This window comes from Mustela nigripes, unplaced genomic scaffold (genome assembly GCF_022355385.1).
Source record: "Mustela nigripes isolate SB6536 unplaced genomic scaffold, MUSNIG.SB6536 HiC_scaffold_148, whole genome shotgun sequence".
NCBI lineage: Eukaryota > Metazoa > Chordata > Mammalia > Carnivora > Mustelidae > Mustela > Mustela nigripes.
In genome coordinates, this window is record NW_026739562.1 from 8,364,994 (window position 1) to 8,391,246 (window position 26,253).

The following is a 26,253-nucleotide window of genomic DNA, read 5'->3' on the forward strand; positions in this document are numbered from 1 at the left end:
AGGTCCTGGGATCAAGCCCCACATCAGGCTCTCTGCTCAGCAGGGAGCCTGCTTCTTCCTCTCCCTCTCTCTGCCTGCCTCTCCACCTCCTTATGATCTGTCAAATAAAAAATTAAATCTTAAAAAAAAAAACTTTAAAATAAAATAAAAACTTAAAAAAGAGGGGGGGGGGGGAGAGAAAGCTGTATGATGCAGGTGCACTCAAGGACTATGCAGGCCCTGAGTCATCCGTGAGAGCCAGTACGAAAGACGGCTGATCAGGTGCAACAAGACTTATTACAGGCTTCAGGACAACCAACATACAAGTTAGAAACATAGCACAATAGTGAAACATCAGAGGAACAACTTCTAGGTCACCTGAGCTCGTTACAGAAGGTGTCTTCCATGTATAATTGTAGATTTCCATTTTGTTTATTCAACAAAAAATTATTAAGGCAGGGACGCCTGGGTGGCTCAGTTGGTTAAGCAGCTGCCTTCGGCTCAGGTCATGATCCCGGCATCCTGGGATCGAGTCCCACATCGGGCTCCTTACTCAGCAGGGAGCCTGCTTCTCCCTCTGCCTCTGCCTGCCATTCTGTCTGCCTGTGCTCGCTCTCTCCCCCTCTCTCTCTCTGATAAATAAATAAAATCTTTAAAAAAAAAAAAATTATTAAGGCAGTAACTCCCTAGAAGACTCAATGATGTGGCATAATAATGGCTCTGTCTTCTTTTTTTACCAAGCCAAAAAGAATTTATACTTCATAATGAATCACTGGGGATGGAATTTCAATTCCATTTGTTGAATTCAATTAACATTTTATGAGCACCTACTATGTGCCAGGTAGTATTCTAGGAACAGTAGGAATATAGACATAATCACTGCCTTCAGGGGGCTGACAGAAAGGGAAACAAATACTTTTCTCTCATGGGTACAATATTACAAGTAAGTACCTATACGTCTAGTACAAGTAACAAAGAGAAAGTAATTATTTGGGACATTCAGGGAAGTTTTCTCAAAGGAAAAGAGGACAGCTGTCTTAGGTTTTGAATAATAAATTGAGTATACTCCCATCCAAAGAAACCGAAAGTGACTTTATATATATATATATATATATATATATATATATGAACTCTTTAGATCCGGTAAAGTCAATGGATCCTGTCTTTATCATGATCAAGCTGAAAAGACTGGTGCTTTCCTAATTTCTAGGTCACCTTCTCCCTCTTGTGGACCTATGACTAGCCCTGCAGATATATCCATTTATTCTCCTCCATCAATGATATTTCTGCTGAGCACTCCCTGGAAAATCCCCATGTGAATAGAGCTGAGGCATTAAACAAGTTCACTGGCCCACAAAGCCTCAAGAGGCTTCAGACTGCTCCAACTCCAAAGCAATTCCCTCACAAAAGTCTAAAAAAACTGAGAAATTAAATGCGGGGTTCCAACTCTAACCTTCAATGTTCTGGGCCAAATTTCCCCAATCTTCTTTTATCATAAGGGAAAAGTGCAGATCAAAAGACATCAGTTCTCAGAACACAATCTTATTAAATACTTCAGATAAAAGGCCTTGTCACCTTTCTGGAGAAGGAATGCAGGCATAATTTAGTTGAGGAAGATTTGGCTCAGATTTTATCTCCTAGTTGTTGGGATTTTTATAGTGGACTTTCCAAACTGGGATCACTTCCAAAAACCTCATCAGTGCAATTCTATGGGCAAATAACTAAAACAATGTTTCTCCTATATCCCTAAAAACATTGTGTTGGTTACATTTCTACAGAGACAATAATTGTAAATGAATTATCAGACCTCCAGTTTCTTTCTTTCTTTCTTTCTTTTTTTAAAAAGATTTATTTATTTATTTATTTGACAGACAGAAATCACAAGTAGGCAGAGAGGTAAGCAGAAAGGCAGACAGAGAGACAGGAGGAAGCAGAGAGCAGAGAGCCCTACATGGGGCTTGATCCTAGGACCCCGGAACCATAACCCGAGCTGAAGGCAGAGGCCCCAACCCACTAAGCCACCCAGGTGCCCCAGACCTCCAGTTTCTTACAATGATCTATAGGAGCAACAGAGGTTCTGACAGAGAAAACTTAATATGTGAAAGCACTAATTTCAAATGCAGAGGAGGAAAGAGTGCCCTCTTTAGGACCTAATGGTTTGAATCCAACAGTTCTTTTTTTTAAGATTTTATTTATTTATTTGACAGAGATCACAAGCAGGCAGAGAGGCAGGCAGATATAGAGAGAGAGAGAGGAGGAAGCAGGCTCCCTGCTAAGCAGGACCCTTGGATCATGACCTGAGCCGAAGGCAGAGGCTTTAACCCACTGAGCCACCCAGGCGCCCTGAATCCCACGGTTCTTATAAGCACCTCTTAAGAAGTCATTTCTGTAGATCTAAGTTTTTTCATTTAAAAAAAGAAAGAAAGAAAAGAAAAAGGGCTGGATTAATACACTCTAGGTTTTCTCCAGTTTTAAAATGCCATTTAAGTAATTTTCTCTTTTTCCTAATACCAACCTTTCGAAGCCACAGGGACTCCTGCTGCAAGCTGCAGGGAGCCACAAGACCCTGATGTTCTGCTAGATCCTGGGCTATCAGACCCAAAAAGAAGTTTCTGGGGGCGCTTGGGTGGCTCAGTCAGTTAAGCATCTGCCTTTGGCTCGTGTCATGATCACATGGTCCTGGGATCGAGGCCCAGATCGGGCTCCCTGCTGGGTGGGGAGCGTGCTTCTCCCTCTGCCTCTCCCTGTTACTCCCCCTGCTTGTGCTCTCTCTTTCTGTCAAATGGATAAATAAAATTAAAAAAAAAAAAAAGAAGAAGAAGAAGAAGAAGTTGTTTCTCACCACCAGAAACAACTTCTTCTTCTTCTTCTTCTTCTTCTTCTTCTTCTTCTTTTTGCCACCCAAGTTATAAGTTTTAATCTGGAGTCAAGACTACACAGGCAGTTTGCCCTCTACTGCTCACAGGTAAAAGGAGACAAACTGTGAACTGGTTAAGAGCTCAGCAACAGAGCTATACTGAAATGACACACTTGTGCTCAATATTCTCACTATTTTCAAACACTATTAATTAAATCAGCAGCACTCAGGATCAAAATATGCTTCTTTTGTCTATCTCCTACTACAAGGCCAAAGAATAAATCTCCCTTCAAGCAGACTAGGCACACAATAAGGACACCTTCCTTCCCTGCCGGCCATACTAGTCTAGCGGCAGCAATAGCCCAACAGTGACACCTGCTGGGGAAAGCCAAGCAAGGGCGGGCTCATTAGCTAGAGAACATCTGGTCCCTTTTGAAGGTGGCAGAAGATGCTGATAAGCACTTGTATGTATTAGGGATTTACACTAGAATGCAGCCACTCAAATTACGAGGAAGTGATGGCCCTTCTATAAAGGCTACGCACTTGGAATATTGGAATATTTTACATTGTACCTCACTCACTTTTGAGCAGGCTGTCAGCCTTCCACAGTACATCTCATCATAGCTCATCGCAAGTGACTCCACAAATCATGTAACTACTATATTTTACAATGAAACCATGCATTATTTGTGTATTTTTAAAAGAAAAAATATACTTACACAACTGTTTACTAGAGCCTACATTTTTAAACATTTGAACTTCTTTTTTTTTTTTTTTAGATTTTATTTATTTATTTGACAGAGAGAAATCACAAGTACACTGAGAGGCAGGCAGAGAGAGAGAGAGAGAAAGAAGCAGGCTCCGTGCTGAGCAGAGAGCCCGATGCGGGACTTGATCCCAGGACCCTGAGATCATGACCTGAGCCAAAGGCAGCGGCTCAACCTACTGAGCCACCCAGGCGCCCTAAACATTTGAACTTCTTTATTTAAAACACAAACAGTTTCTGGGGTTTTTTGGTTTTTTTTGTTTTTTTTTTAAGATTTTACTTATTTGGGACGCCTGGGTGGCTCAGTTGGTTAAGCAGCTGCCTTAACCGGGCTGCCTTAATCGGGCTCCTTGCTCAGCAGGGAGCCTGCTTCTCCCTCTGCCTCTGCCTGCCACTCTGCCTGTGTTCACTCTCTCTGACAAATAAATAAATAAAATCTTTAAAAAAAAAAAAAGATTTTATTTATTTATTTGAAGAAAGAGACAGCAAGAGAGAGAACACAAGCAGGGGCAGTGGGAGAGGGAGAAGCAGGCTTGCCACTAAGCAGGGAGCCCGATGCGGGACTCGATCCCTGGACCCTGGGATCATGACCTGAGCCGAAGGCAGATGCTTAACTGACTGAGCCACCCAGATGCCCCAGTTTCTGGGTTTAAACGGTCTACTTTTATTAAGAAGTGATTAATATTTTAGTCACATGTGGCTATTTACATTGAATTAAAATTTTAAAATGGGGCGCCTGGGTGACTCAGTGAGTTAAGCCGCTGCCATTGGCTCAGGTCATGATCTCAGGGTCCTGGGATCGAGTCCTGCATGGGGCTCTCTGCTCAGCAGGGAGCCTGCTTCCCTCTCTCTCTCTCTCTCTGCCTACTTGTGATCTCTCTCTGTCAAATAAATAAATAAGGGCTCCTGGGTGGCTCAGTGGGTTAAGCCGCTGCCTTCGGCTCAGGTCATGATCTCAGGGTCCTGGGATCGAGTCCCGCATGGGGCTCTCTGCTCGGCAGGGAGCCTGCTTCCCTCCCTCTCTCTCTCTGCCTGCCTCTCCATCTACTTGTGATTTCTCTCTGTCAAATAAATAAATAAAATCTTAAAAATAAATAAATAAAATCTTTTAAAAAAAAATTTAAAAATGTACATCTAGCTCCTCAGTTCACACTAGCCACATTTTGAATGCTTATTAGTCACATGTGGCCAATGCCTACCATACTGGACAACACAGATACAGAACACTTACATCACTATAGAACAGTTTATTGGATGGCATTGTTCTAGAGAAACATATTATTTTCAGATGAAATTTTATGTCTGGGTCTGGGGAGTCAACAGGGGATATAGACAAATGGAAGCCGGACAAATGTTAATAATTTTTAAAGTCAGATGAGAGATATATGAAAATTCACTTATTAAACTTTCTATTTTTATATGAAGATTATCATAATAAAAAACTAAATGAAACTAAAATTAGCAAAAACGTTTCACCAAAAAATGAGGTATCACACTAAGGAATATACCATGGTTGGCAGCTTGGAAAAATCTGTAGTCCTACAAACTAGAATTCAAATCCCCACTCAGCAACCTACTTCTGGATCTTTAACAAGAAACTCAACTTTTCTGAGCCTCACTTTCCTCAAATGTAAGATGAGACATCTGGGGCACCTGGGTGGCTCAGTGGGTTAAAGCCTCTGCCTTCAGCTCAGGTCATATCTCAGAGTCCTGGGATCAGGCCCCGAATCGGGGTCTCTGCTCAGTGGGGAGCCTGCTTCCCCCTCTCTCTCACTCTCTGCCCACCTGTGATCTTTGTCAAATAAATAATAAAATCTTTAAAAAAAAAAATAAGATGAGACATTTAATACCTGCCTTGCAGAGTTATGGTGGAAATTAGAAATAACAAGTAAAAGATATAGTATCTAACACATAGTAGGGCCTCAGTAATTGGTATCTCTAATCATAATCAAACAGAGTTTACTTTAAACCACTCAGATATTTCTCAGACCACCACCAGAAGAGGTACTACTACAACAGAATGCACAAAGGCTAACAGACCAGAGGCCCACTGGTACTATGGAAACAGGTCCTGGGAGGCTTTTAGAGCAGTAACTAAAGACAGTTCTTTTACAACTACCTTTCATAAACCTTTTGCATGTCTGCTCTATGTCGGACACTGTGCTTGCTACCTTCCCACCTCTCTTGACAAAGAGCAGTAACAGTCCCAAGTTCCTAATATGGGCCATTATGCAAGGCAAAATATTACAAAGCTGGGAATTTAGGAGATGTTAACCCAGAACTAGTCCCTTATACTTAGTCTCAACTATAAGAGCATAGTAACGACCTCTATTATTTTGTCTATCTTTCATAGCCAACCAAGTGTCCTATCTTCCCCTTAGCAACAGCCTCTAGTAACCACCCAATAGCTTGCATTCAACATGTTCTTTCCTGTCTTAGAATGTGCTGGTCTCCTAAAATAAAAAGGTCTTTCCCTAATCCTACCCATCTTTCAAGACTTGATTTCGTACAGCCTTCTTTGATGATACTTCCCTTTCTCTGAAATGAAACTGCATTTAATCTCAGTACCGCACAGTGAAGCATTTGGGTCATCTACATTTTTTATATAATTGCATGTAAATAAGCCCTGCCTTTATAATAACACTCCCAGTGGGTAAAGACCAGGTATTATACTTCTTCCATATTCCCTACAGTGCCTAGCACAGTGCTGGAAAAACTGTAACCATTCAACAAATACTTATTAACTGGGTAACTCTCTAAAGCATCCTCCCAAAATAACAAGTACATTATGTGCACAATCCATATTCCCACCCTTGTTAGAAGCTTATGTCAGAAATTTCAGTTGCTTCAACAGAGGATGTAATGCAGAGCAATATGCTGTTTGGATCCAACAGGCATATTCTGGGAGTTGGTGATTACGCTAGATGTGACCTTTACAGAATTACAGAAAGAAGTCCCTAATAAATCAAGATAGATGCGCACACAGCCATACATGGAACATGTGGTAGGCGGTCAACTACACCCACTCCGTTTCTTCCATGGAAGAGTTGCCTGGGATGCTGATCTGAGTACGGAGAGGCCTTCCTTCTACAAATTATTCTTCTTCCTCACCTTGAGGTGAATGTCCATCTGGAAGATCTCCTCAAAGAATTTTTAACTAAGCAACTAATCTGCTATCCAAAAAAATATGTATCCCTAAAAAAATGGACTTTCCTTGACACACACACACACACACACACACACACACACACACACAAATTTTCTTTTCCCTTCTGTCAAGTTGCAGTGTTCCAAAAGATAAGGTTTAATAGGTGAACACAACTATCCAGAGAGACACGACTGAAAAAGAGCTAATATGCTAGTCTGTAGCACTCTGGGACATGTTCTTTTTTCACAATAACTAGTGCTCCACATACAATCCTCCAAGAAGGTCAAAAAGCAGGGCAGAGGAAGTCAATGGCTCTACCTCCTCCTGCACCTCTAACCTGAACTATATTCTTTTTTTTTCTTCTATATTCTCCTTTAAGGTGAAAGGTCTCACGGGCTTAGCCAGAAAAGGAGCTAGCAGAACCACGTGACTTATACTGTTAGACCCCATTCTATCTCTGCCACCAGAGCCAGATCTTCCAAGAAGATGCAATGGATATCAGGGAGACCAAAACCAGATGCACGGGTCCCAGACGCTCCAGATCCAACCACAACATCTACAGGACTGAAGGAACAGACGTAAGGAGAAAAGCAAGGGATGTAGGAGAAGACAAGAAAGCACCTGCTTACCTCCTGAGTGAATCTTCCTCAGAGCTCTCCTCAGGCATATCCTGATGTAAGGCCTCCTGTGGTACAGTTCCAGATCTGCTAGACTGGGTATAAATTCTTTCCCAGTGGCCTGTCTCCTGGTTGAAGGCCACTCCCACAGTCCTCTCCTCCTGCGGACTAGCAGAGCTGCTCAACTCCAGCCTGCTGGAGCTGGGCGTTTGGCCCTCAGTCCGCTCAAGGGGTGGCAGCTGGCTGCCACTCGATGGCATGCCCTCGAAGGTGGTGGGGACCTGCCAGGACGAGCTGGCCTCGCTAGAGGAGTAGTTGGGTGTGGTTCTTTCCCAGCGCAGGGTGTCATTGTTGAAGGTCAGGAGATTGTGGCAAGCACGACAGCGGTTCAGGTGGCCACGGGACAGGTTGGAGTTGTTCTCACTACTGTGCGGGGTGGGCTGGTGGGAGGGGCCTGGCCTCTCGGATTCAATGTTGTTATTGAGCATTTCCTGGGCCTGTTGGGTCTGGGGGGCTTCTCCACTCAGGCTGTGGTCCAGCTCCTGAAGCCGGTCATACTCCAGAAAGAAGCGTCTCAGGTCACACTGAAGCTCATGGCGAATGCTGCCTGAGTTGTTTTGGCTGGAGCCACTTCCTCCATCTGACTCAGCTGCCAACCCTGAAGCTGGAAAACCCCTCCCTTCTGTGGCTGAAGTGTACACAGACGCTTGAGAGCCACCTTCCTGCTGTCTCAGCACAGACAGCAAACTCACCGAAGAGGCACTGGTCCTGGGTGGAGGCATGGATTCTGCCTCAGAGCGGGAGTTCAGACTGAGCACTGTCCGGGTCCACTCGGACCCTGTCAGCCCAGGAGCTATTTCTCGGTGATATCTAGAAGGGTGGCTGGACAAAGGGCCTCCCAAAGAGCGACGGGTGGGGCCCAGACTGAGGTTGCGGAGCGTGTTGCCGGCAGTGCTGCTCTGGACTGTACTGAAGGCAGACGGCCGGTTCAGGAGGCCCTGGTCCTGCTGCGCTGACGAGGCCTGCTCCGGGGGATGGAAGGGCTCGGTCTGTACAAAAGAAAAGGAAGGGGTAGTAGCCCTGGCAGAAGCAGGGGGGACACTGTCCTGGTGTGGCAAGAGGGAAGGAACTCGAGTGCCAGAGCAGCGGCTGCAAAGGCACAGGATCCCAAGGTGCTGGCAGCACTCAGCTGTGGGGTAACTGACCCGCTGTCGGAGCCGGATGTAAGCGGAAGTCCTGGGGCGCTCCGTGGAGGGCTGAGGGGGAGGCGGTGGGGGTGAGGGGGTAGCAGAATCTTGCACTGTGCTTTGCTCTCCCACCTGGATGCCAGAGGAGCGGGAGGACAGCATGTGCAGGAAATTGTGGAGGAGAGGCGTCCGGCGAACTGGCTGTGATTGCAGCAGGGCACGCTGACGGTAGTGGGATAACTCTGTTCCGTCTATGGGAATCTCTGGTTCGTCATCACCCTGCAACGTGGAGCGAGGTGGGGCAGGGGGAGAGCGAGGCAGTTAGGTAGAAACTCCAGGTAAATCAAGGAAAACTAACTACTGACTCTGACTACCATCCAAGGAAAACAGTCTTCATGAAGAGACAACAACCCTACCCTGAAGCACTGAGGACTAACTGGCTTCAGCTTCCAAATCATCATATGGAATTAAACTGTTCACTTCCAATTAGTGACACTTCTGAATGCGTACAGAGGGCAAACCGACACTTTTACAAAGTGCATCTCTCTGACACAGAGGCATTGAGGGAAGCAAAAATGTCAAGCAACCAGAGACACAAAAATGACAAGCTATCCAATACAGCCTGGTTACTTCTAATAAAGTGGTCACTTGGGGGTTTCAGAATTAATTCCCCTGTCAAGGCTATGGCTAGCACTTTGAATACACAGTCTGAAGCTAGTTCTCAATCTCGACTAGAAAAGAAACACTTGGGCATTACAAAGTACAAGTCCAATAAAATCAGAATTGGAGCACTAGTTTAGGAAAAACTCCCAGTTTAGATGGAGTTGGAACTGCTGACTAACTTACCTGCTGATTAGAGGGGTTAACAATGGCTGTGAGTAAGTAGTGTCCGAGAGGATCAAATCTCACCAGACTGAAAACACAAAAAGAAAGACAGACATGCATAGATGTTAAATAAGAAGAGGAAGTCTGTGTTCAAATGTATGGCAATCACTACTGATAACTGCGGATTACCCAGGCATCCTCTTCATTCTAGGAACTTTCAAAACTCTTGAAGAAATCAAAATAATAGGGCTCATACTTCTTGTTATCTCCTCACACTTGCCAGAATAGGGGATTATGTATCACGAAGATAATTTCAAAAAGCACCTAGGCTTCTGTCCCAAGAAGCAGCTACATTAAGCACATGCTTGCTTATACTGAAGAGCCCAACAGAACAGTAAAGCACAGCACACTCCCATACCCTGCCACTGGGTTAGTCTGTTCTGCCCTCACAAAGCAGCTACACTGGCAAGAAGCAGAAGTTCTGGTGACAGTGAACAGTTTCAGCATCAAGTGATACAGCTGAGACTAGAAAATTTTCTTATATCCAACCGCAATACCAAGAGGACCAAAGAAAACCCATGCATCAGCTTTAATTCCAGCAATGTGTGTTTGCATTTTGAGGGCTAAATATCAATCAGCAGATCTGACACATAATTCATCTCCATTATCCAGTTTGATAAACGCAAATAACTGATTTAGCAACTTCCCACCAAACTAACCTCTACCTGAACACCATTCAGGTTTCCCAAAAGAGGGCCCTATCCCAAATCCAGACAGCTCTGAACGCAAAAGACATTCTAACAACCCTGGTCTACAAAGACCAGAAGATGAGACCAATCAGAAACAGCTAAAATGAACTACTGATTGGCCAGCAGCTTAAAAAGTAGGAGCTGTACACATAACCACCTGCTCTGAGCAGATATAACAAACTGCTTCCTCAAGGGACAGCAAGTGTAAATGTTCTCTGCCATGTTAGTCCTATGCCAGACATTGCTGGTGGCCAGAGCACTCACCGGACCCGTTCCATCTCGCTAGCTGTCTTCACGACAGCAAAGGGCTCTCGCCGACTCCAGTCCCAGAAGTGGATCTCGTTGGCAGTGGCAATCAACAGGAGCTGAGCCGTAGGGTGGAAAGCCAAAGAAGCAATGGCATTGTTGCTGTCTGTGAACCAGCTTTCACTGCCACCCTACAAATGAACCAATCCCAAATATTCTCAGGTTATAAACTGACAGCAGACTGGGATGTCAATTTCAAGAAAGGACCATTTAAGGTAAAATGACTACTTATAGGGCCTACTTTAAATACGTCCACTGTAAAATGTAGAAAATCAGTGATCTGGCAGAGTCGCCAATTTATCAGAAAATGATTACTGTCAGCTCAGTTCTCCAAGTCATCTGCAACCCAAAGCAATGAGCCTCCACATAGCCATGGTGCACAACAGCCCACTACTAAGTCATCAGGACAAGAAGCACATTGCTTTGGCGATCATGATCAGAACACATTACAATCCTTGCTCTAAAAAAAAAAAAAAAAAAAAAAAGGCATCTATCCTGAACATAATTTAGAACCTCCTGTACTATGCCACAATGGGCAGATGGAAGAATAGTTAAATGAGATATTCATCTTAGAATGGAGGAATATGGATTAGATTTCCCATTATTTAAGTGGGGAAGACCACCTCTTACTCAGATGTAGTCCTAAAAACCTGGCTAGTCTCTCCACCAGTTCAGAACTCAATGGTAAACAACTCTCTGCATTTAGAATACCAAAGAAATGGAAATACTTACATGCAAATCCCAAATTCTGACCTCCCCATCTAGGCAGCCAGAAGCAATAAGGCCTGAGATGGTAGGATGAAAAGTGACACACCATGGAGTACGGCGGTGTCCAATCAAAGAATGAACACACTTGCCAGTCTTCACCTCCGTAATATAGATATTATGGTTCACGTGGGTGGAGGCCAACAGAGTCCTAGGAAATCAAAGAGTAGGAAATGAATGTGAAGCATGTAGGAGGGTAACAAACTTTATCAGTTCTGGATAACTGGCTTTTGAGTATTCCTCACCCCAGCGTGGAAACACTAAACCCTAGGCATTATAAACAACAGAAGTATTCTGATCTTTAAAAGCTTTGGCTTCTCCACACTGTCCCCAAATGACACATGTCCCCTTCAGAGACTGTTTTTTTCCAGCAGAAAAATTATCATGCCATCAGTGGCCTGCATCACACTGCCAAAGGATTGTAATTGAGAAATTTTCTGAATTTGGAGGCTCAAGGTCCACTGTTTCCTTTGCTTATTCCTGTCATTTCTATGGTTAGCAATGCTCATCTACTTTCTATCCCCTTCTGATAACACTGGCAAAGTGCTGTTCATGCAAAGCTTCAAAGAGCCCTAGGGATGTTACCAAGCTAGACCAAATATACAGAAAGCAATGCTGTACCAAGTCTTAAGTTATAGATAAGTACTAGGTACCTGTCTGGGCTGAAGGCCAGTAAAAAGGTAGAGCGTGGACTATCCGGCAGTTCTACTCTCTGAAAAACAAACCAAGAAAAGTTAAAATACGTTATTTATAAACTATGGCTCACTCGATCTCAAAAAGTACAATAACCACTGTAGAATAGTAGTCAGTATAAGCTAAAAAACTGGAGACAACGATCAAGCCACAAGTTGAGAGACAGAAATCCAAATTACCTTTAAGAAAAATGTCTAGCTCTAAAGGGAAAAGATTATTTCTAGCCCAAAAATTCTTCCAAATTTATTTTTTAAACTCCGTTAAGTTAGATGTCTCAATTCTCTCACACAAAATAATTATGCCTCAATTCTACATCATTAGCCCATTCTAAAACCCCATCTACAGTTACCCCTACAAATCCAATGTCAAAAATATCTGTTTTTCCTACCTTGCCCTCCCATTTCATCCACCGAGTTTTATCTTCCACTAGCTCCTGCAGAAGCCGCTGAGCTCCAAAGGCCCGAGTGCCCCGTTCTCGCCCCCAGAGTATCCGCACAGCATTCTTCTCTGGAACAACCTTCATGGTGCTCAGTAGCCACTGTCACACCAGGCACAGGAAGAGAAGGAGCGAGCAACTGCTCCACAAACTGAAGCAGCTAAAATGAGGCCATTCAGGTCCTTGTAAGTTGTCTTCATGGAAATCTAAAGGATGAATATTAAAGTCAAAGAACATCTATTCTGCAATCAGAGAGGCTCCCCATTGCAAATGTGATTGAGATCGAAGAGGTTAAGTACTTTTTTTCATATTTAATGACACTCTCTCAGGAAGGACCCTTCTCCCAGACCTTTTCTTCCAAAAATATTTCATCCTTTTTTTCCCCAAGTTTTTTCTTAATTCTAGTTATCATATCTAACAAAATTACTTCATTCTTAAATTCCTTTCATATCCTCAGTAGCCCAGCCTTATATCTGAAGAATATATCATTCTCTAAGCAGTTAGTCTTACTATTTTATCAGGCAGGAAGAACTTTTGTTACTAATAAAGTCTAAAAACTTGTCAAGAACAAAACACAACACAGCACCTGCCCTCCCTTCTCACCATACTGCCTCCCTATCCCCCAACCCCCTCCTTATCACTTGGGCAGCCTCCAAGCCAAAGAACAGATAACTGATTTTAAAAGGCTGTAACCTGAGTTCTAGTTCTCTATCTCTTTTTTTTAAGTGGTGGTGGAAGAGGGGCAGAGGGAGAGAAGAATCTCAAGCAGACTCCATGCCCAACGCAAAGCCTGACATGGGGCTCGATCTCACAACCCTGAGATTATAACCTGCAGCGAAACCAAGAGTCAGATGCTTAACCAACTGAGCCACCCAGGGGCCCCAAGGTCTGGTTCTTATGCAGTCGCTTCAATTCTATCTCCTACCTAAACGCATGTGCATAAGGACTACTTTGAGGTATCTTTCTCACTCTCTTTTTCTCGTGTCCAGTGAAGTTCCGGAGTAGCAGAGAGGATGAAAAAGAAGGAAAAAAAAAAATTAAATTCCTTTTTCTCATCCACCACAAGCCTTAAGAGCATAGTTCTATAGTTTATCACAAAACAAAAATTCAACTAAAACATCAACTAGCAGCAAAATACACACACATGCAACAATTAAAGAACTGTGGTTCCTCTATACAATGGAATATGCAACCCAGTAAAACGGCACTTCAGAAAAATACAAGTGAAATGTTATTCACTGTAGTTCGGTTTTAAAAAATTTCAAATGTGTAGAAAAGTCGAAAAAACAGTATAATAAACACACTATTTGCTACTTAGACTCAACTGTTAATATTTGGCCACATTTGCTTTATCCAGCTCTATGAACACAATATTATTTGTGTTGTTTTTTTATTTTTTTCTGAACCATTTCATCAGGCTTCAAGATGCTTTAACCCTATACACCTCACTGTGCATCTGCTAAAGATAAGGACATTTGACTTCATAACCACAATACCAGTAAGTACAATGGGGACCAGTAAGTCCTCATTCAAATGTCCCCAACTATCTTAAAAAAATGTCTTTAATATTTGGCTTAAAAAAAAAAAAAACCAGAATCCAACCAAAAGTCAAGCAATGAATTTGGTTGTCATGTTTCTTTAGTCTCTTTTACTCTAAAATGGCCTCCAAGTTTTGCTTTGGTTGGTTTTATGTTTAGTTATTTACAAACAAGCTTTTTTTTTTTTTTTTAAAGAGGGGGAGTAGCAGGGGGAGAGCATTTTCTTTTTTTAAAGATTTTATTTATTTATTTGATAGAGAGCACGAGTAGTAGGGAAAGCAGCATGCAAAGGGAGAAACAGGCTCCTTGTAACCAGGAAGCCCAACACGGGGGCTCCATCCCAGCACTGAGGGCTCCTTACCTGAGCGAAAGGCAGATGCCCAACGACTGAGCCTCCCAGGTGCCCCAAGACAGAGAGAATCTTTTTTTTTTTTAATTATTTTTATTAATATATAATGTATTATTTGCCCCAGGGGTACAGGTCTGTGAATCATCAGGCTCACACATTTCACAGCACTTACCACAGCACATTCCCCAAGACACAGAGAATCTTTTTTTTTTTTTAAAGATTTTATTTGTTTATTTGACAGACAGAGATCACAAGTAGACAGAGAGGCAGGCAGAGAGAGAGAGAGGAAAGCAGGCTCCCTGCTGAGCAGAAAGCCCGATGTGGGACTCGATCCCAGGACCCTGGGATTATGACCTGAGCTGAAGGCAGCGGCCTAAACCACTGAGCCACCCAAGCGCCCTGAAGACAGAGAATCTTAAGCAGGCTCCACCCTCATCTCAGAACCCAACATACAAGGCTCAATCCTACGACCCTGAGATCATAACCTGAGCTGATATCATGAGTCACCCAGGTACCCCGAACACAAGCTTTTTTGAAGTCAAGGACAGGTGACTTGGGGAATGTCTTACATCTTAGTTTTGTCTGTTTGTTTCTTCACAGTGCCATTTAGGTTACCTCTCTATCCCTTACATTTCCTATAAACGGAAGGCTAGATCTAAAACACTGATTAGATTTAGGCTGAGAGTTTCTGGCAAGAATGCCTTACAGGTGATGCTATGTATGTACCTCCTGATGCAGCACAGCAGGTGGCCTATATTCTCAGGCTGTTCCACTTAGCGCAACTTGGAAAATTATGTGATAATTTGGAAAAATATGACTACTTGGTTGAGTCTGTAACTGAAAAAGCTCTCTTTATAAAGGTATAGTCCCTCCTCCCTTTATAATTAGCAATCTTTGGCTAATATTTGGCATCAAGTGAATATCCTGCTCCTTCTCAACTTTTTGCTTGATAGTTTAGCAGTCACTGATGACTCCTTGAACTATCAGGGTCTGAAATAATGTTGATTTTTCTAATTCCATCATTACTTCTACATTTATTAGCTGGCATTTCTTTTGAAAGAACTTTGCCTTAAAAAATTTAGCAGATTAAGTGGGGTTCCCCCCCCCTTTAATTACTGACTTCTGTCTTACTGTTTGTAACAGCAAAAACTGGGGACAACACAAGTGCCTATGTAAAAAGGGGACAAGATGACTAATCTATGGTAAGCAAGATTCTCTGGGTACTGATAACAAGAGGTCTCCAAGATAAAATATTGTGAAGAGAGGGGAAAAGCAAGGTACAGAGCACTATGTATAGTAATGCTATCTTTTGAGTAAGAAAAGAAATTAAATGGTCACTCATTAGGGACTGAAGGGACAAGATGAATGGAGACAAAGATGGAAGCAAGACTTCTCAAATATTTTCATTTTGTGTCTTTTTTATTTTTGAAATATATCACCTATGCAAAATCTATTTTAAAAATACTTAATGATATGAGGGGCGCCTGGGTGGCTCAGTGGGTTAAAGCCTCTGCCTTTGGCTCAGGTCATGATCCCAGTGTCCTGGGATCGAGCCCCGCATCGGTCTCTCTGCTCAGCAGGGAGCCTGCTTCCTCCTCTCTGCTTGCCTCTCTGCCTACTTGTAGTTTCTGTCTGTCAAATAAATAAATAAAATCTTTAAAAAAATATATATATATAAATAGATAGATAATTTAATGATGTGAAAAAATACCTGGTAAGTGAAAAAAGCAGAATACCAAAATTACATTTACAGTATGATCCCAATTTTGTAAAATATATATGTATGTATATATATATATATGTACATATAAAAGTCAAGCATATATATATGTACATGTACATACATGCACATGTACATATATATGTATATGTATATGTATGTACATATACATGTACATGTATATGGATATGTATGTGTATATATCTTGGAAAATAATGATACAAAAGAAATATAAATACTAACCATGGTTGTCTTTAGCTGGTGGGTCTATAAGTGATTTAATAATTAGAAGAGGCAATGTTCTTTTCACTTTTTAAATTTAAAAAGTAATAAATGGGGGCACCTGAGTGGCTCAGTGGGTTAAAGCCTCTGCTTTCCACTCAGGTCATGATCCCAGGGTCCTGGGAGAAAGCCCTGCATCAGACTCTCTGCTCAGCAGGGAGCTTGCTTCCCTTCCTCTCTCTCTGCCTCCCTCTCTGCCTACTTGTGATCTCTGTCAAATAAATAGATAAAATCTTATAAAAAAATAAAAAGTAATAAATCCTTACTGTAAAAAGTGAAACAACAATGGGCTCTTTACATTTCACAAATGGCTGCAATCTAAAAAGTATACAACTAGATGTATCCAAATATAGACAGAAGAAAAAATATTTATAGCCTGTGCTGAAAGGAGTTTTCTCCCTGGCATATTAAAATGTAGAAAGTCAGAAAGAGTCTACAGAAAGACACAACTCCAAGTTCCTAGACACATACATCACAGTTCCCTAATGAGTGATGAAGGAACCAACTCAAGTCTGTATCCTCATGGTACAGCTCTCATCCCTCATTAGCACATGGAATAAATATGTACACACTGACAATGTCAACATGGTGTAGGCCAACCATCTGAAGCACTTAAGGACAAAATAACTAGAAGGAAATAATCTACTTGGTGACCCTGACAATTCATGGCTTAGCAACAAAAGTCTGGAAGTCAAACTGCCACATAGCTGAATAATTACTAACCAGGAAGGTGCCAGCAATACAGTTCCCATTAGTTCACTTTAACCCTTTATTGAGTCTAATTTGCTTTTTGAGTCCATAATTCTTTTACCTAATACAGAGAAGTTCAGAAGAAATGAGTTTTGAGGGTCGCTTAAGAGTGTGACATAAGGGGTGCCTGGGTGGCTCAGTGGGTTAAGCCGCTGCCTTCGGTTCGGGTCATGATCTCAGGGTCCTGGGATCGAGTCCCGCATCGAGCTCTCTGCTCAGCAGGGAGCCTGCTTTCCTCTCTCTCTCTCTGCCTGCCTCTCTGTCTACTTGTGGTCTCTGTCAAATAAATAAAATCTTAAAAAAAAAAAAGTGTGGTATAAAAGTACTATCAGAGAAATATATTTATAATTTATAATTTTTTAAATTTTATTTATGTATAATCTTATAAAATGTGGTGAAAACAGCAGCAGTCCAATTCATTAAAAAAAAAAAAAAAAATCTGACCTGACCTGTGTAACTCAAGAGGAAGGAAATACAGGTCACAAAATCATATGATTCAGAGAACTGTGATACAACCTAAAGTTCCTAAAGGAACTGGAAGAGGAAAGAGCTGCTACAAGTATCAGTTACCAAGAAAACTAAAAACCTCAAGCTCAGGCTTACCAAAGAGCTTGTCTATCAATTCCCAAGGACCTAAACACACTAAACGTTCCAATGAGAAAGTTGGACTGATACCAGGAAGTCATAGGGTCTAAAACATTCACAGGCTTTCTTTTGTCCGAAGAAAAATATTTGCTCTGTTTCTTTAAAAGGATAAGGGACTTTCACTCCTCACAGCTACCTGAGAGGAGATTCTACTTTATTCTCTCCAAGGAACAAAAAGAGCTAAATCAGACTGAAGTCAGACAGGCCGGTTGCTGAGGAGGAAGTGCCAGTCAAGTGTGTTTTTCATTCCTCTTTTAAAAAAGGAGGAAGAAACAAGTTTCCCAATCTGTCCCTTAAAGCAGACTGAGACAAAGGGTGCCAAGAATAGTCTTTGTGATGCCATTACACAGTCGCCAGAATCAATTCTTGGTCACCAAGCCTATGCAAGTCAAGGAGAACCGGAAGGACACAAGTGAGGTGTGTACACAAAACAAATGCCCCTTTCCACATGCCCCTCCCCCTGCCATAACATGACTGACCGCTCTAAAAAAATGGGAAGATAAACCACCTTTAAAGACTTTCTCTTCTTAATTTTAGGTCATAATTGTATTTAACAACTACTAATAAAAATCACCTAGAGAGTATGCCACTCGTTCTCGGGAACGAGAAGTTAGATTCACAGGTTCCCCTAGCAAATTTGATCATCTAATGCCAGGAACTTTTTACTCCACCTTCTCCCTAGAGGACTTCAAGCATGTTAATTTCTTTGAGACTTGGTTTCCTTCTTTGTAAAACAGGAATGGCAATATATACTTATCAGGTTCCTGTGAGGCTCCAAAAGCAAAAGAATGGTAGAGTGTCAACATTGTCGCTGTTACTGTTGTCATTAGTACTGAATCCTCTTTGGGGTTCACTATGGTCTCCTTCACCAAACAATACAGCCAACAAAAACCCCAGAGACACAAGATGCTAACAACTCCCAAGAGTGGCAGACTTTTCTAAGAGACATTTCAAAGGCTATTACCAGACAACAAAGTAAAAAATACTCAGGAAAATAAAGTATATCTCTGTGGCAAAAATAATTAAATGTGGGGCACCTGGGTGGCTCAGTCAGTTAAGCATCTGGATTTTGGCTCAGGTCATGATCTCATGGGTCAAGAGATAGAGCCTTGCATTGGGCTCTGTGCTGGCTATGGAATTTGCTTAAGATTCTCTCTCTCTTTCTCTCTCTCTCTCCCTCCCTCCCCCTCCCTCTCCCTTTCTCTCACTCTCTAAATAATAAAAATAATATAAAATGAGATCTGAGCTACCTCTCCATAAGTAAAATGAATTAAAAAGCAGAACCAATAGGGACGCCTAGGTGGCTCAGTCGGTTGGTTAGGAATCTGCCTTCAACTTAGGTCATGATCCCAGGGTCCTAGGATTGAGTCCTACATTGGGCTCCTTGCTCAGTGAGGAACCTGCTTCTCCCTCTGTCTGCTGCTCTCCCTGCCTGTTCTCTCTCTCTCTCTCTGATAAATAAGTAAATAAAATCTTTAAAAACAAAAACAGAACCAACAATTTAGAACTCTATCTGCAACCTGGCTGATAATTCAGATCCCAAGTCCTCCCTTCCAATTGCATACCACGGGTGTGAATCAGAAAACTATTAGATCTGGAATGAACTGTTAAAATGGAGTATAAACCCCTCATTTCTTTGAGTAACTGCATCCCTCTCCACTGCACTAACCATGTAGGAAGTCTAAGAGTCAGATAAATTATGTAATACAACATATATTTCATAACACAGAGGATTCATCCCAAGGTTAACTCTTTAAAAGAAAAAAAAATAGTTCTTTAAATACTAAATCTAGGATTACTTGCATAAGTAAAGCTCTCCCAACAACTGGAAAATAAGCGACAGAATGTCAAGCCATTAATTAGAGGCCTAAAAGTAGCCCAGTACTCTTCAGAAACTCCATGTGGGTGGAAATACACACCGTTTTCTACAATTGGCAGCTTTGTTTTCATTAACAGCACTTTTTACAAAACATTTTAGGACACTTCAAATTACACTATATAGGAGCCAAGTCCACAATGTGAGCACCACAGTGAGCAACCAGACCTGCCTCCGTACAGCTCTTGCCTACCTCCTAGATGAGACTGAGTTTAGAGGTGGGCAAAGAATCTGGGGCAAGGCAACACAAATCTAGACCAGAGACACAGGGAACACATCCTGAAGGCAAACACACCTGGAAGCAGGAAAACATCAACTACTACCTGAATTGCGTATGTGCTGTGTATGGACTTCTAAAAGCTATCCTAGAATATGCCAAAGTGATAACTATGGTTAAATCTAGGTAGAGAAATATTTTTTATCCATAATTTCTAGGTAAGAGATAACACAGTATAGTGGTATACAGACCCTAAAATCAGACTGGCCGAATGAATCCCAGCTCTGTTATTTTCTTGGTAAAAGAAGGTTTCTTGGTTTCTTGGAAGAGTTACCTAACCTCCCTACACTTCAATTTCCTCACCATAAAATGTGACCACGGATGGTATGTATATGACAGGGATGCCAGGAGGATTAAAAGATTTACTAAATGAAAAGTACTCACTATTCTAGAATTCCAATGCTTATACTGGAATAATTTCATTCTGTAATGAAGAATTAAAATTAAAATAGCAGTAAGAGGGGCGCCTGGGTGGCTCAGTGGGTTAAAGCCTCTGCCTTCGGCTCAGGTCGTGATCCCAGAGTCCTGGGATAGAGCCCTGCATCAGGCTCTCTGCTCAGCGGGGAGCCTGCTTCCACCTCTCTCTCTCTGCCTGCCTCTCTGCCTGCTTCCGATCTCTGCCTGTCAAATAAATAAATAAATAATCTTTTTTAAAAAATCTGAGTATTGACATCTTTAAAAAAATAAAGCCACAAGGTAATGGTTAAAAAAATAATACCTAACACTTTCATGGGGCTTTTCATGTCCCAGGCACTGTTCATAGCACTTTGCATAAAGTAACTAATTTACAATCCTCAGGGCCTCTCCATCAGGGTTCATGAGGTCCCCAAGGAACAAGTCACACAGTCAGTAGTGCATTCAGGATTCAAACCCAGGCAGTTTGGCTCCAGAATCTGGATACTTAATTACTACAGAAAGCTCCAGAGTGCCTGACTGAGATACAACCTCCTATTCAGTCTCTCTTCTATGCCATTTACTAGCCTCACATGTATTTGGTCATCAATAAATGTTTCACTGTCTTACAATATATCAACTGGAAATCTGCTTGCCTTATATTTGTAATGTTCATGTCCTCAAAGGAGAAGAAATGAAAGAATGACATTAAGGAAAAATGAAAAAAATGTTTTCACTTCTTCCTTTACAGCAATACATAGTTTTTAAGAGAAAAAAGGACTATAAACTCTTTGACCAGAAATAACTCTGAATTTGATAAAGTACCATATGAGACTATATCATGAAATTCAGCTACTATGTATTTACCCTACAAAATTACAAACTCCATCGAAATAAGGAAAATTACTTCTCAACAGGAAATAGAGATAGATGCCACAATACACTGACTTCTGTCTGGCTGCTAGGAGAGACCACAGATCTTGAAAAACTTAATCTAACAGAAGATGTAATTGTGCGTACTCTGTCAAACCTGTGCATACTCTTTTGTCAAACATGGACTACAACATAAACACATCTCAGAACAGAAAGGGACTCTTACACGTACAGTCTCGTGCCAATCCTTTCTCATCCACGGGTAAGTGCTAGTGACCTCCCTGCGTCGCCAGAATTAGTTCCAAGAGGCCTGTCACTAACTTAGTTTACCATCCTATGCTAGATTCTCTCCAAAGACAGTTGCCATCAATTCCTTCCTACCCTACTCCCATACTGCCCCACCCATTGAGAGAGAACATATTTCTCACCCCATGAATACAGGCTGACCTAGGGACTTATTTTGACCACAAAATGTGGCTAAAGGGATTTGTCAATTCCAGGCCTGGCAGCTTCATATTTGAAAGACCGCATGTTTAAAATGAAGTACAGAGGCAGTGGATATTCTGAGAGCAGGGATGAAATATGAGATATTATATCTTTCAGGCCTCAAAGTGCCAGATATAAAAGTGATGTGAATTAATGGGTAAAGATAAGACAAGAGATAAGAAGCTTCAATGACTGATTTGTACCACTGAGTTGTTATGTAATCTTTTACAAATCACACTGGTGCTGAATTTCATCTTTCTCCATGTACAAACTGAAAGTAATAACACCCTTTTTGTACCTTAAAGGAATAATGTCCTTGGAGTATAATTAGAAGAAAAGGGCTACAAAAAATCCAAGGCAGGTACTACTTGTGGAAGTAAAAGCCAAGTTGAGAACCAAAAATAAGGACAGTACACAACAAATGGTAGTTTGCACAAAGAAGTCTGGCACCCAGAGTGCAAAGGAAATGACAGGAGCCACAAAGCAGAATCAGAGAGTACCTTTAATTAATCACCTGGGGGCACCTGGGTGGCTCAGTGCGTTAAGCCTCTGCCTTCCCATCGGGTCATGATCTCAGGGTCGTGGGATCAAGCCCAGCATCAGGCTCTCTGCTCAGCGAGAGCCTGCTTCCCTTCCTCTCTCTCTGCCTGCCTCTCTGCCTACTTGTGATCTCTGTCTGTCAAATAAATAAATAAAATCTTTAAAAATAATAATAATGGGGACGCCTGGGTGGCTCAGTTCGTTAAGCAGCTGCCTTCGGCTCAGGTCATGATCCCAGCATCCTGGGATCGAGTCCCACATTGGGCTTCTTGCTCGGCAGGGAGCCTGCTTCTCCCTCTGCCTCTGTCTGTCATTCTGTCTGCCTGTGCTTGCTCTCTCTCTCCCTCTCTTTCTCTCCTCTCTCTTTCTCTGACAAATAAATAAAATCTTAAAAAAAAAAGATTTAAAAATAATAATAATAATAATCAATCACCTGACAAACTGGAAGCAATAATTTGAGAGAATCAAAACGAGTACAATCGAGATTATACACAGACCCTTTATAAGAAGCCAAAGGCCCAGAAATAAAATGCTATTAGACAGAATCTATATTCCCCACTGCAGATATGCACAACATTTATGTTCAGAATTTACAAATACTCCAAAATACAATTGTCTCCATCTAAAAAGTCAGGCTAAGAGGTAATAATGAAGCAAGTACCTGGTACAAAGCTGGTCAGCCCAAGTTTATCAAGAGGTAAGTAAGAAATATGACCTCTTTTTTGTTCTCATACCCACCATCACCCCCAATGTTTTTCATATAACTCAGAATGAGTCATACCTCTACAGTGTGTATCACAAATAAGCTAACAGCTTTACAAAATGCTTTGAAGACACAAAACTAAATAAATTCTATTTATTGTTATTACAATAAAGAAGAAGAAGAAACACTAGATTTTCTGTTACAAATATTGCTTACTAGGGCTTCCTAAAGTAATTCATAATGATGTAACTTAATGCCTGAAACACAGCAGTCTGTACTCAAACACAAAGCGTGATCAAAACTGGAAACAGAAAGCCACAGGTCCCAAATTTGAGTCTGACAATCATTCTTATAGCCACTTACCTCAGAAGGATAACAACAACAACAACAACAACAAAAAAGACGAAGTTTTATCTGCAAACCATTCTGGGGAAGGCATCCACTGAGAACACAAGAACCCTGGAAACACAAGGAAGAACAGGAGGAAACCACAGAACCAAGAAGAAAGTAAAGCTCAATTTCTGAGTCCCAAACTATCAACAGAATTAAGAAGCCAGCAAGGCTACTCTTAAATGCACAATAAGGCAAAGAGATCTTCCATTAGTAAGCAAATTAAAAAAAAAAGAAGAAGAAGAAGAAGAAGAAGTAGCTTTTGATAGAAGAAATTTCACAGAGGCAGAAACAGCTTAACTCCAGAACTGGGAATTGACCCCAGCTGCCTCAGGCAAACATGCCTAATGACTCTGGCAAAAACATACCTTTCCTCCACCAACATTAGGAGGTTGAAGTAGAGCCAACTGCAAATCATGAAGGATGGCACCTTTCTGTTTTCTGCATAGTCTTTGGGAAAAAGAAGACTGTAACTCTTCCCAGTAGTACCACACTGCCCCCAGATACTCCTGGAAGCCCCTGGAGCCACAGCAACAGTAATGTAAAATGCTGAGAGAACATTCACCCAAGAATCCTCCCAGGCCCCAGGACAGATGAGATTACTGAGATTATTGAGATGAGATTATTTAAGAAAAATAAAACCTGGAAGAGGCTAGGAAATGCATCTAGGTTTGCAAAATGAGTCGGTAGACAAAGCAGGACTTGAATTCAGGCTTTTTCTTTAGATAGCATCAGAACTGAGCTTGACTCCCGGTCCTTGGCTCAGCAGATGCCATGTTCAGTGTTCTCCAATGTTAGAGTCAGCCCAGGTCAGGGTTCTTGGCTGACTAGAATAGGGAAAGAAAAAATTTCCCTCCAGGCTTCAGGAAAAGACGAAGTCAAATTATTAAATGTAGAGCCCTTAAGCTAAACGGTCCGGCTGCTTGTCCATCTTGCCAATCACATCTCTCAGCCAATCAAAATAAGTCACTGGATTTAAGAACCTAGCCATTTTAAGCTTTGATTGGAACCTGGATTCCATTTCCCCAACTTTCCAAATAAAAAACACTTAATAGGAGGAGAAGGATACAAAAGTAATGATAGCCAAGAAACATTTATTAAACATCTATGTACTCAGCACTATTCTAGGCACTGAGAATAGTATGGTGAACAAGAACATTCCCACCCGCAGGAAGCTTATGTGATTATGTAATTAAAAATTGAGGATACTTTCTGGGTACCTGGGTGGCTCGGTTGGTTGGGCATCTGGTTCCTGATTTCGGCTCAGGTCATGATCTCAGGATCCTGGGATTAAGCCCCATGCTCAACAAGGAGTCTGCTTAAGGATACTCCCTCCCTCTCCCTCTATCCCTCCCCACTCCCCTCCTCTCCTTCTCTCTCTTTCAAATAAATTAATAAATCTTAAAAAAAAAATTGAGGATATTTTCATGCTAGGAAGAGAATATGAAAAGTAATATCTTTGGGGGGAACAGATTAAATGAAGGAAATCAATAGCTGAGAATCACTTTCCATTTTCCTATGAATGGACCTGAGAAAATATAAATAAGTCAGGAGAAATTTTTAAATATTTTCATATAAATGAATACTATAGTAATATAATCCAACATTACTTCCTATATGACTAAATTTGAAGGCATCCTTACCTCAAAAGTAAACAGTGGCCATTTTTTTTAAGATTTTATTTTTTAAAAGATTGTATTTATTTATTTGAGAGAACAAGCGCACAAGTGGGGGTAAGAGACAGAGAGGGAGATAAGCAGACTCCCTGGCTGAGCAGGGAGCCCAAAACTGGGCTTGATTCCAGGATCCTGGGATCATGACCTGAGCTGAAGACAGATATCCCAAAAGTAAACAGTGATCTTAAAGCCTTGTTAACTACGTGGCAGAAAAATCCCTTTATTGAATTATTGCCAGCTGATAAACACAAGTGGCAGAATATAACATATATTTAAAGCAATACTTTTATGTAACATTCACTGAACACTTGCTATACACCCGGCAGTGCTACCCACTTTTCCATACATCATCTTGTTTATTTCTCACAATAACACTATGAAGATAGGTACTATCATTATCCCCATTTCACAAATCACAAAACTGAGGCTTAGAGAGGTTAAATGATTTGTCCATATGGAAGATTAAAAATCAAATCAGTGGCCAAAGTCCATGCTCTCGCACAGTACACACTGCTTCTATAGAATAAACACTAAACCTCAGATACAGAAAAAATTCCTTTTTGTGTCCTCACATCTAGAAGGTCATAATTATAAACAGTTGATTCAGAAGAGAGAGCGAGAATGAATAAATTCAACTGAATCTGAGTCAGAACACAGTGACTCATGCTATACCCTTAGGCAAATTCCAGGATATCCGTGCCTCAATCTCCCTATCCATAAAAGGGGCTAACCTCACCAGAGCTAACCATTACTTGCCTCATGGAGGTCTGTTAATTAGTATTTATAAACTTAAATTAAACTTTTTATTTTGAGATAATTGTAGACCTACAGGCAGTTGTAAGAAATAATAGTGAGAGAAGATCATCAGATGAAAGAGACAAGAAAAACTACAGTGTTATTATTGCTTTGATTCTAGAGCAAAGCACCAGAAATCAAGGAGATGAGTTAAGTGCGCTATATGTGATTTGGGACTTAAAAGGGGATCAGTTGAAATCCTTGTAGTGATGGAATTGTTCAGTATCTTGACTGTATCAATGGTAATATCCTGGTTGTGATAGTGTATTATGGTTTTGTAAGGTGTTACCATTGGGGGAAGCTGGGTAAAGGAAACACATGATATTTCTCTCTCTTACTAGTATTTCTTACAAGTGCCTGTATATCTACAATTATGTCAAAATAAAAAGTTTGAAGGGAGGGGGCACTGGGGGCATCTGCCTTCAGCTCAGGTCATGATCCTAGGGTTCTGGGATCAAGTCCTTCATCAAGCTCCTTGCTCAGCGGGAAGTCTGCTTCTCCCTCTCCCTCTGCCTCTCCCTTTTTCACTTCTCCTGCTTGTGCTCTCTATCTCTCTGACAAATAAATAAAATCTTTAAAAAAATTAAATTTAAAATTAAAATTAAATTTTAATTTTAATTTTAATTTTAAAA

General features: G+C 41.4%; 1 protein-coding gene across 7 annotated transcripts in view; it reads right to left on the reverse strand.

Annotated features, from left to right (window-relative positions):
• Positions 1-26,253, reverse strand: part of LOC132008462 (activating molecule in BECN1-regulated autophagy protein 1) — a 178,324-nt gene that overhangs the window by 134,816 nt on the left and 17,255 nt on the right. For 3 of the 7 annotated variants that reach the window (XM_059387106.1, XM_059387107.1, XM_059387108.1), the window contains exons 2-8: positions 12,281-12,534; positions 11,853-11,911; positions 11,167-11,350; positions 10,393-10,565; positions 9,401-9,467; positions 8,687-8,833; positions 7,380-8,416 (exon numbers count right to left, since the gene is read on the reverse strand). In XM_059387106.1, the coding sequence (XP_059243089.1) occupies positions 7,380-8,416; positions 8,687-8,833; positions 9,401-9,467; positions 10,393-10,565; positions 11,167-11,350; positions 11,853-11,911; positions 12,281-12,415 (1,802 nt within the window). In that variant the 5' untranslated portion in view covers positions 12,416-12,534. Of the gene's footprint in view, positions 1-7,379; positions 8,834-9,400; positions 9,468-10,392; positions 10,566-11,166; positions 11,351-11,852; positions 11,912-12,280; positions 12,535-26,253 lie in introns of all 7 variants that reach the window. The other 4 variants (XM_059387103.1, XM_059387102.1, XM_059387105.1 and 1 more) reach the window with 2 other exon arrangements.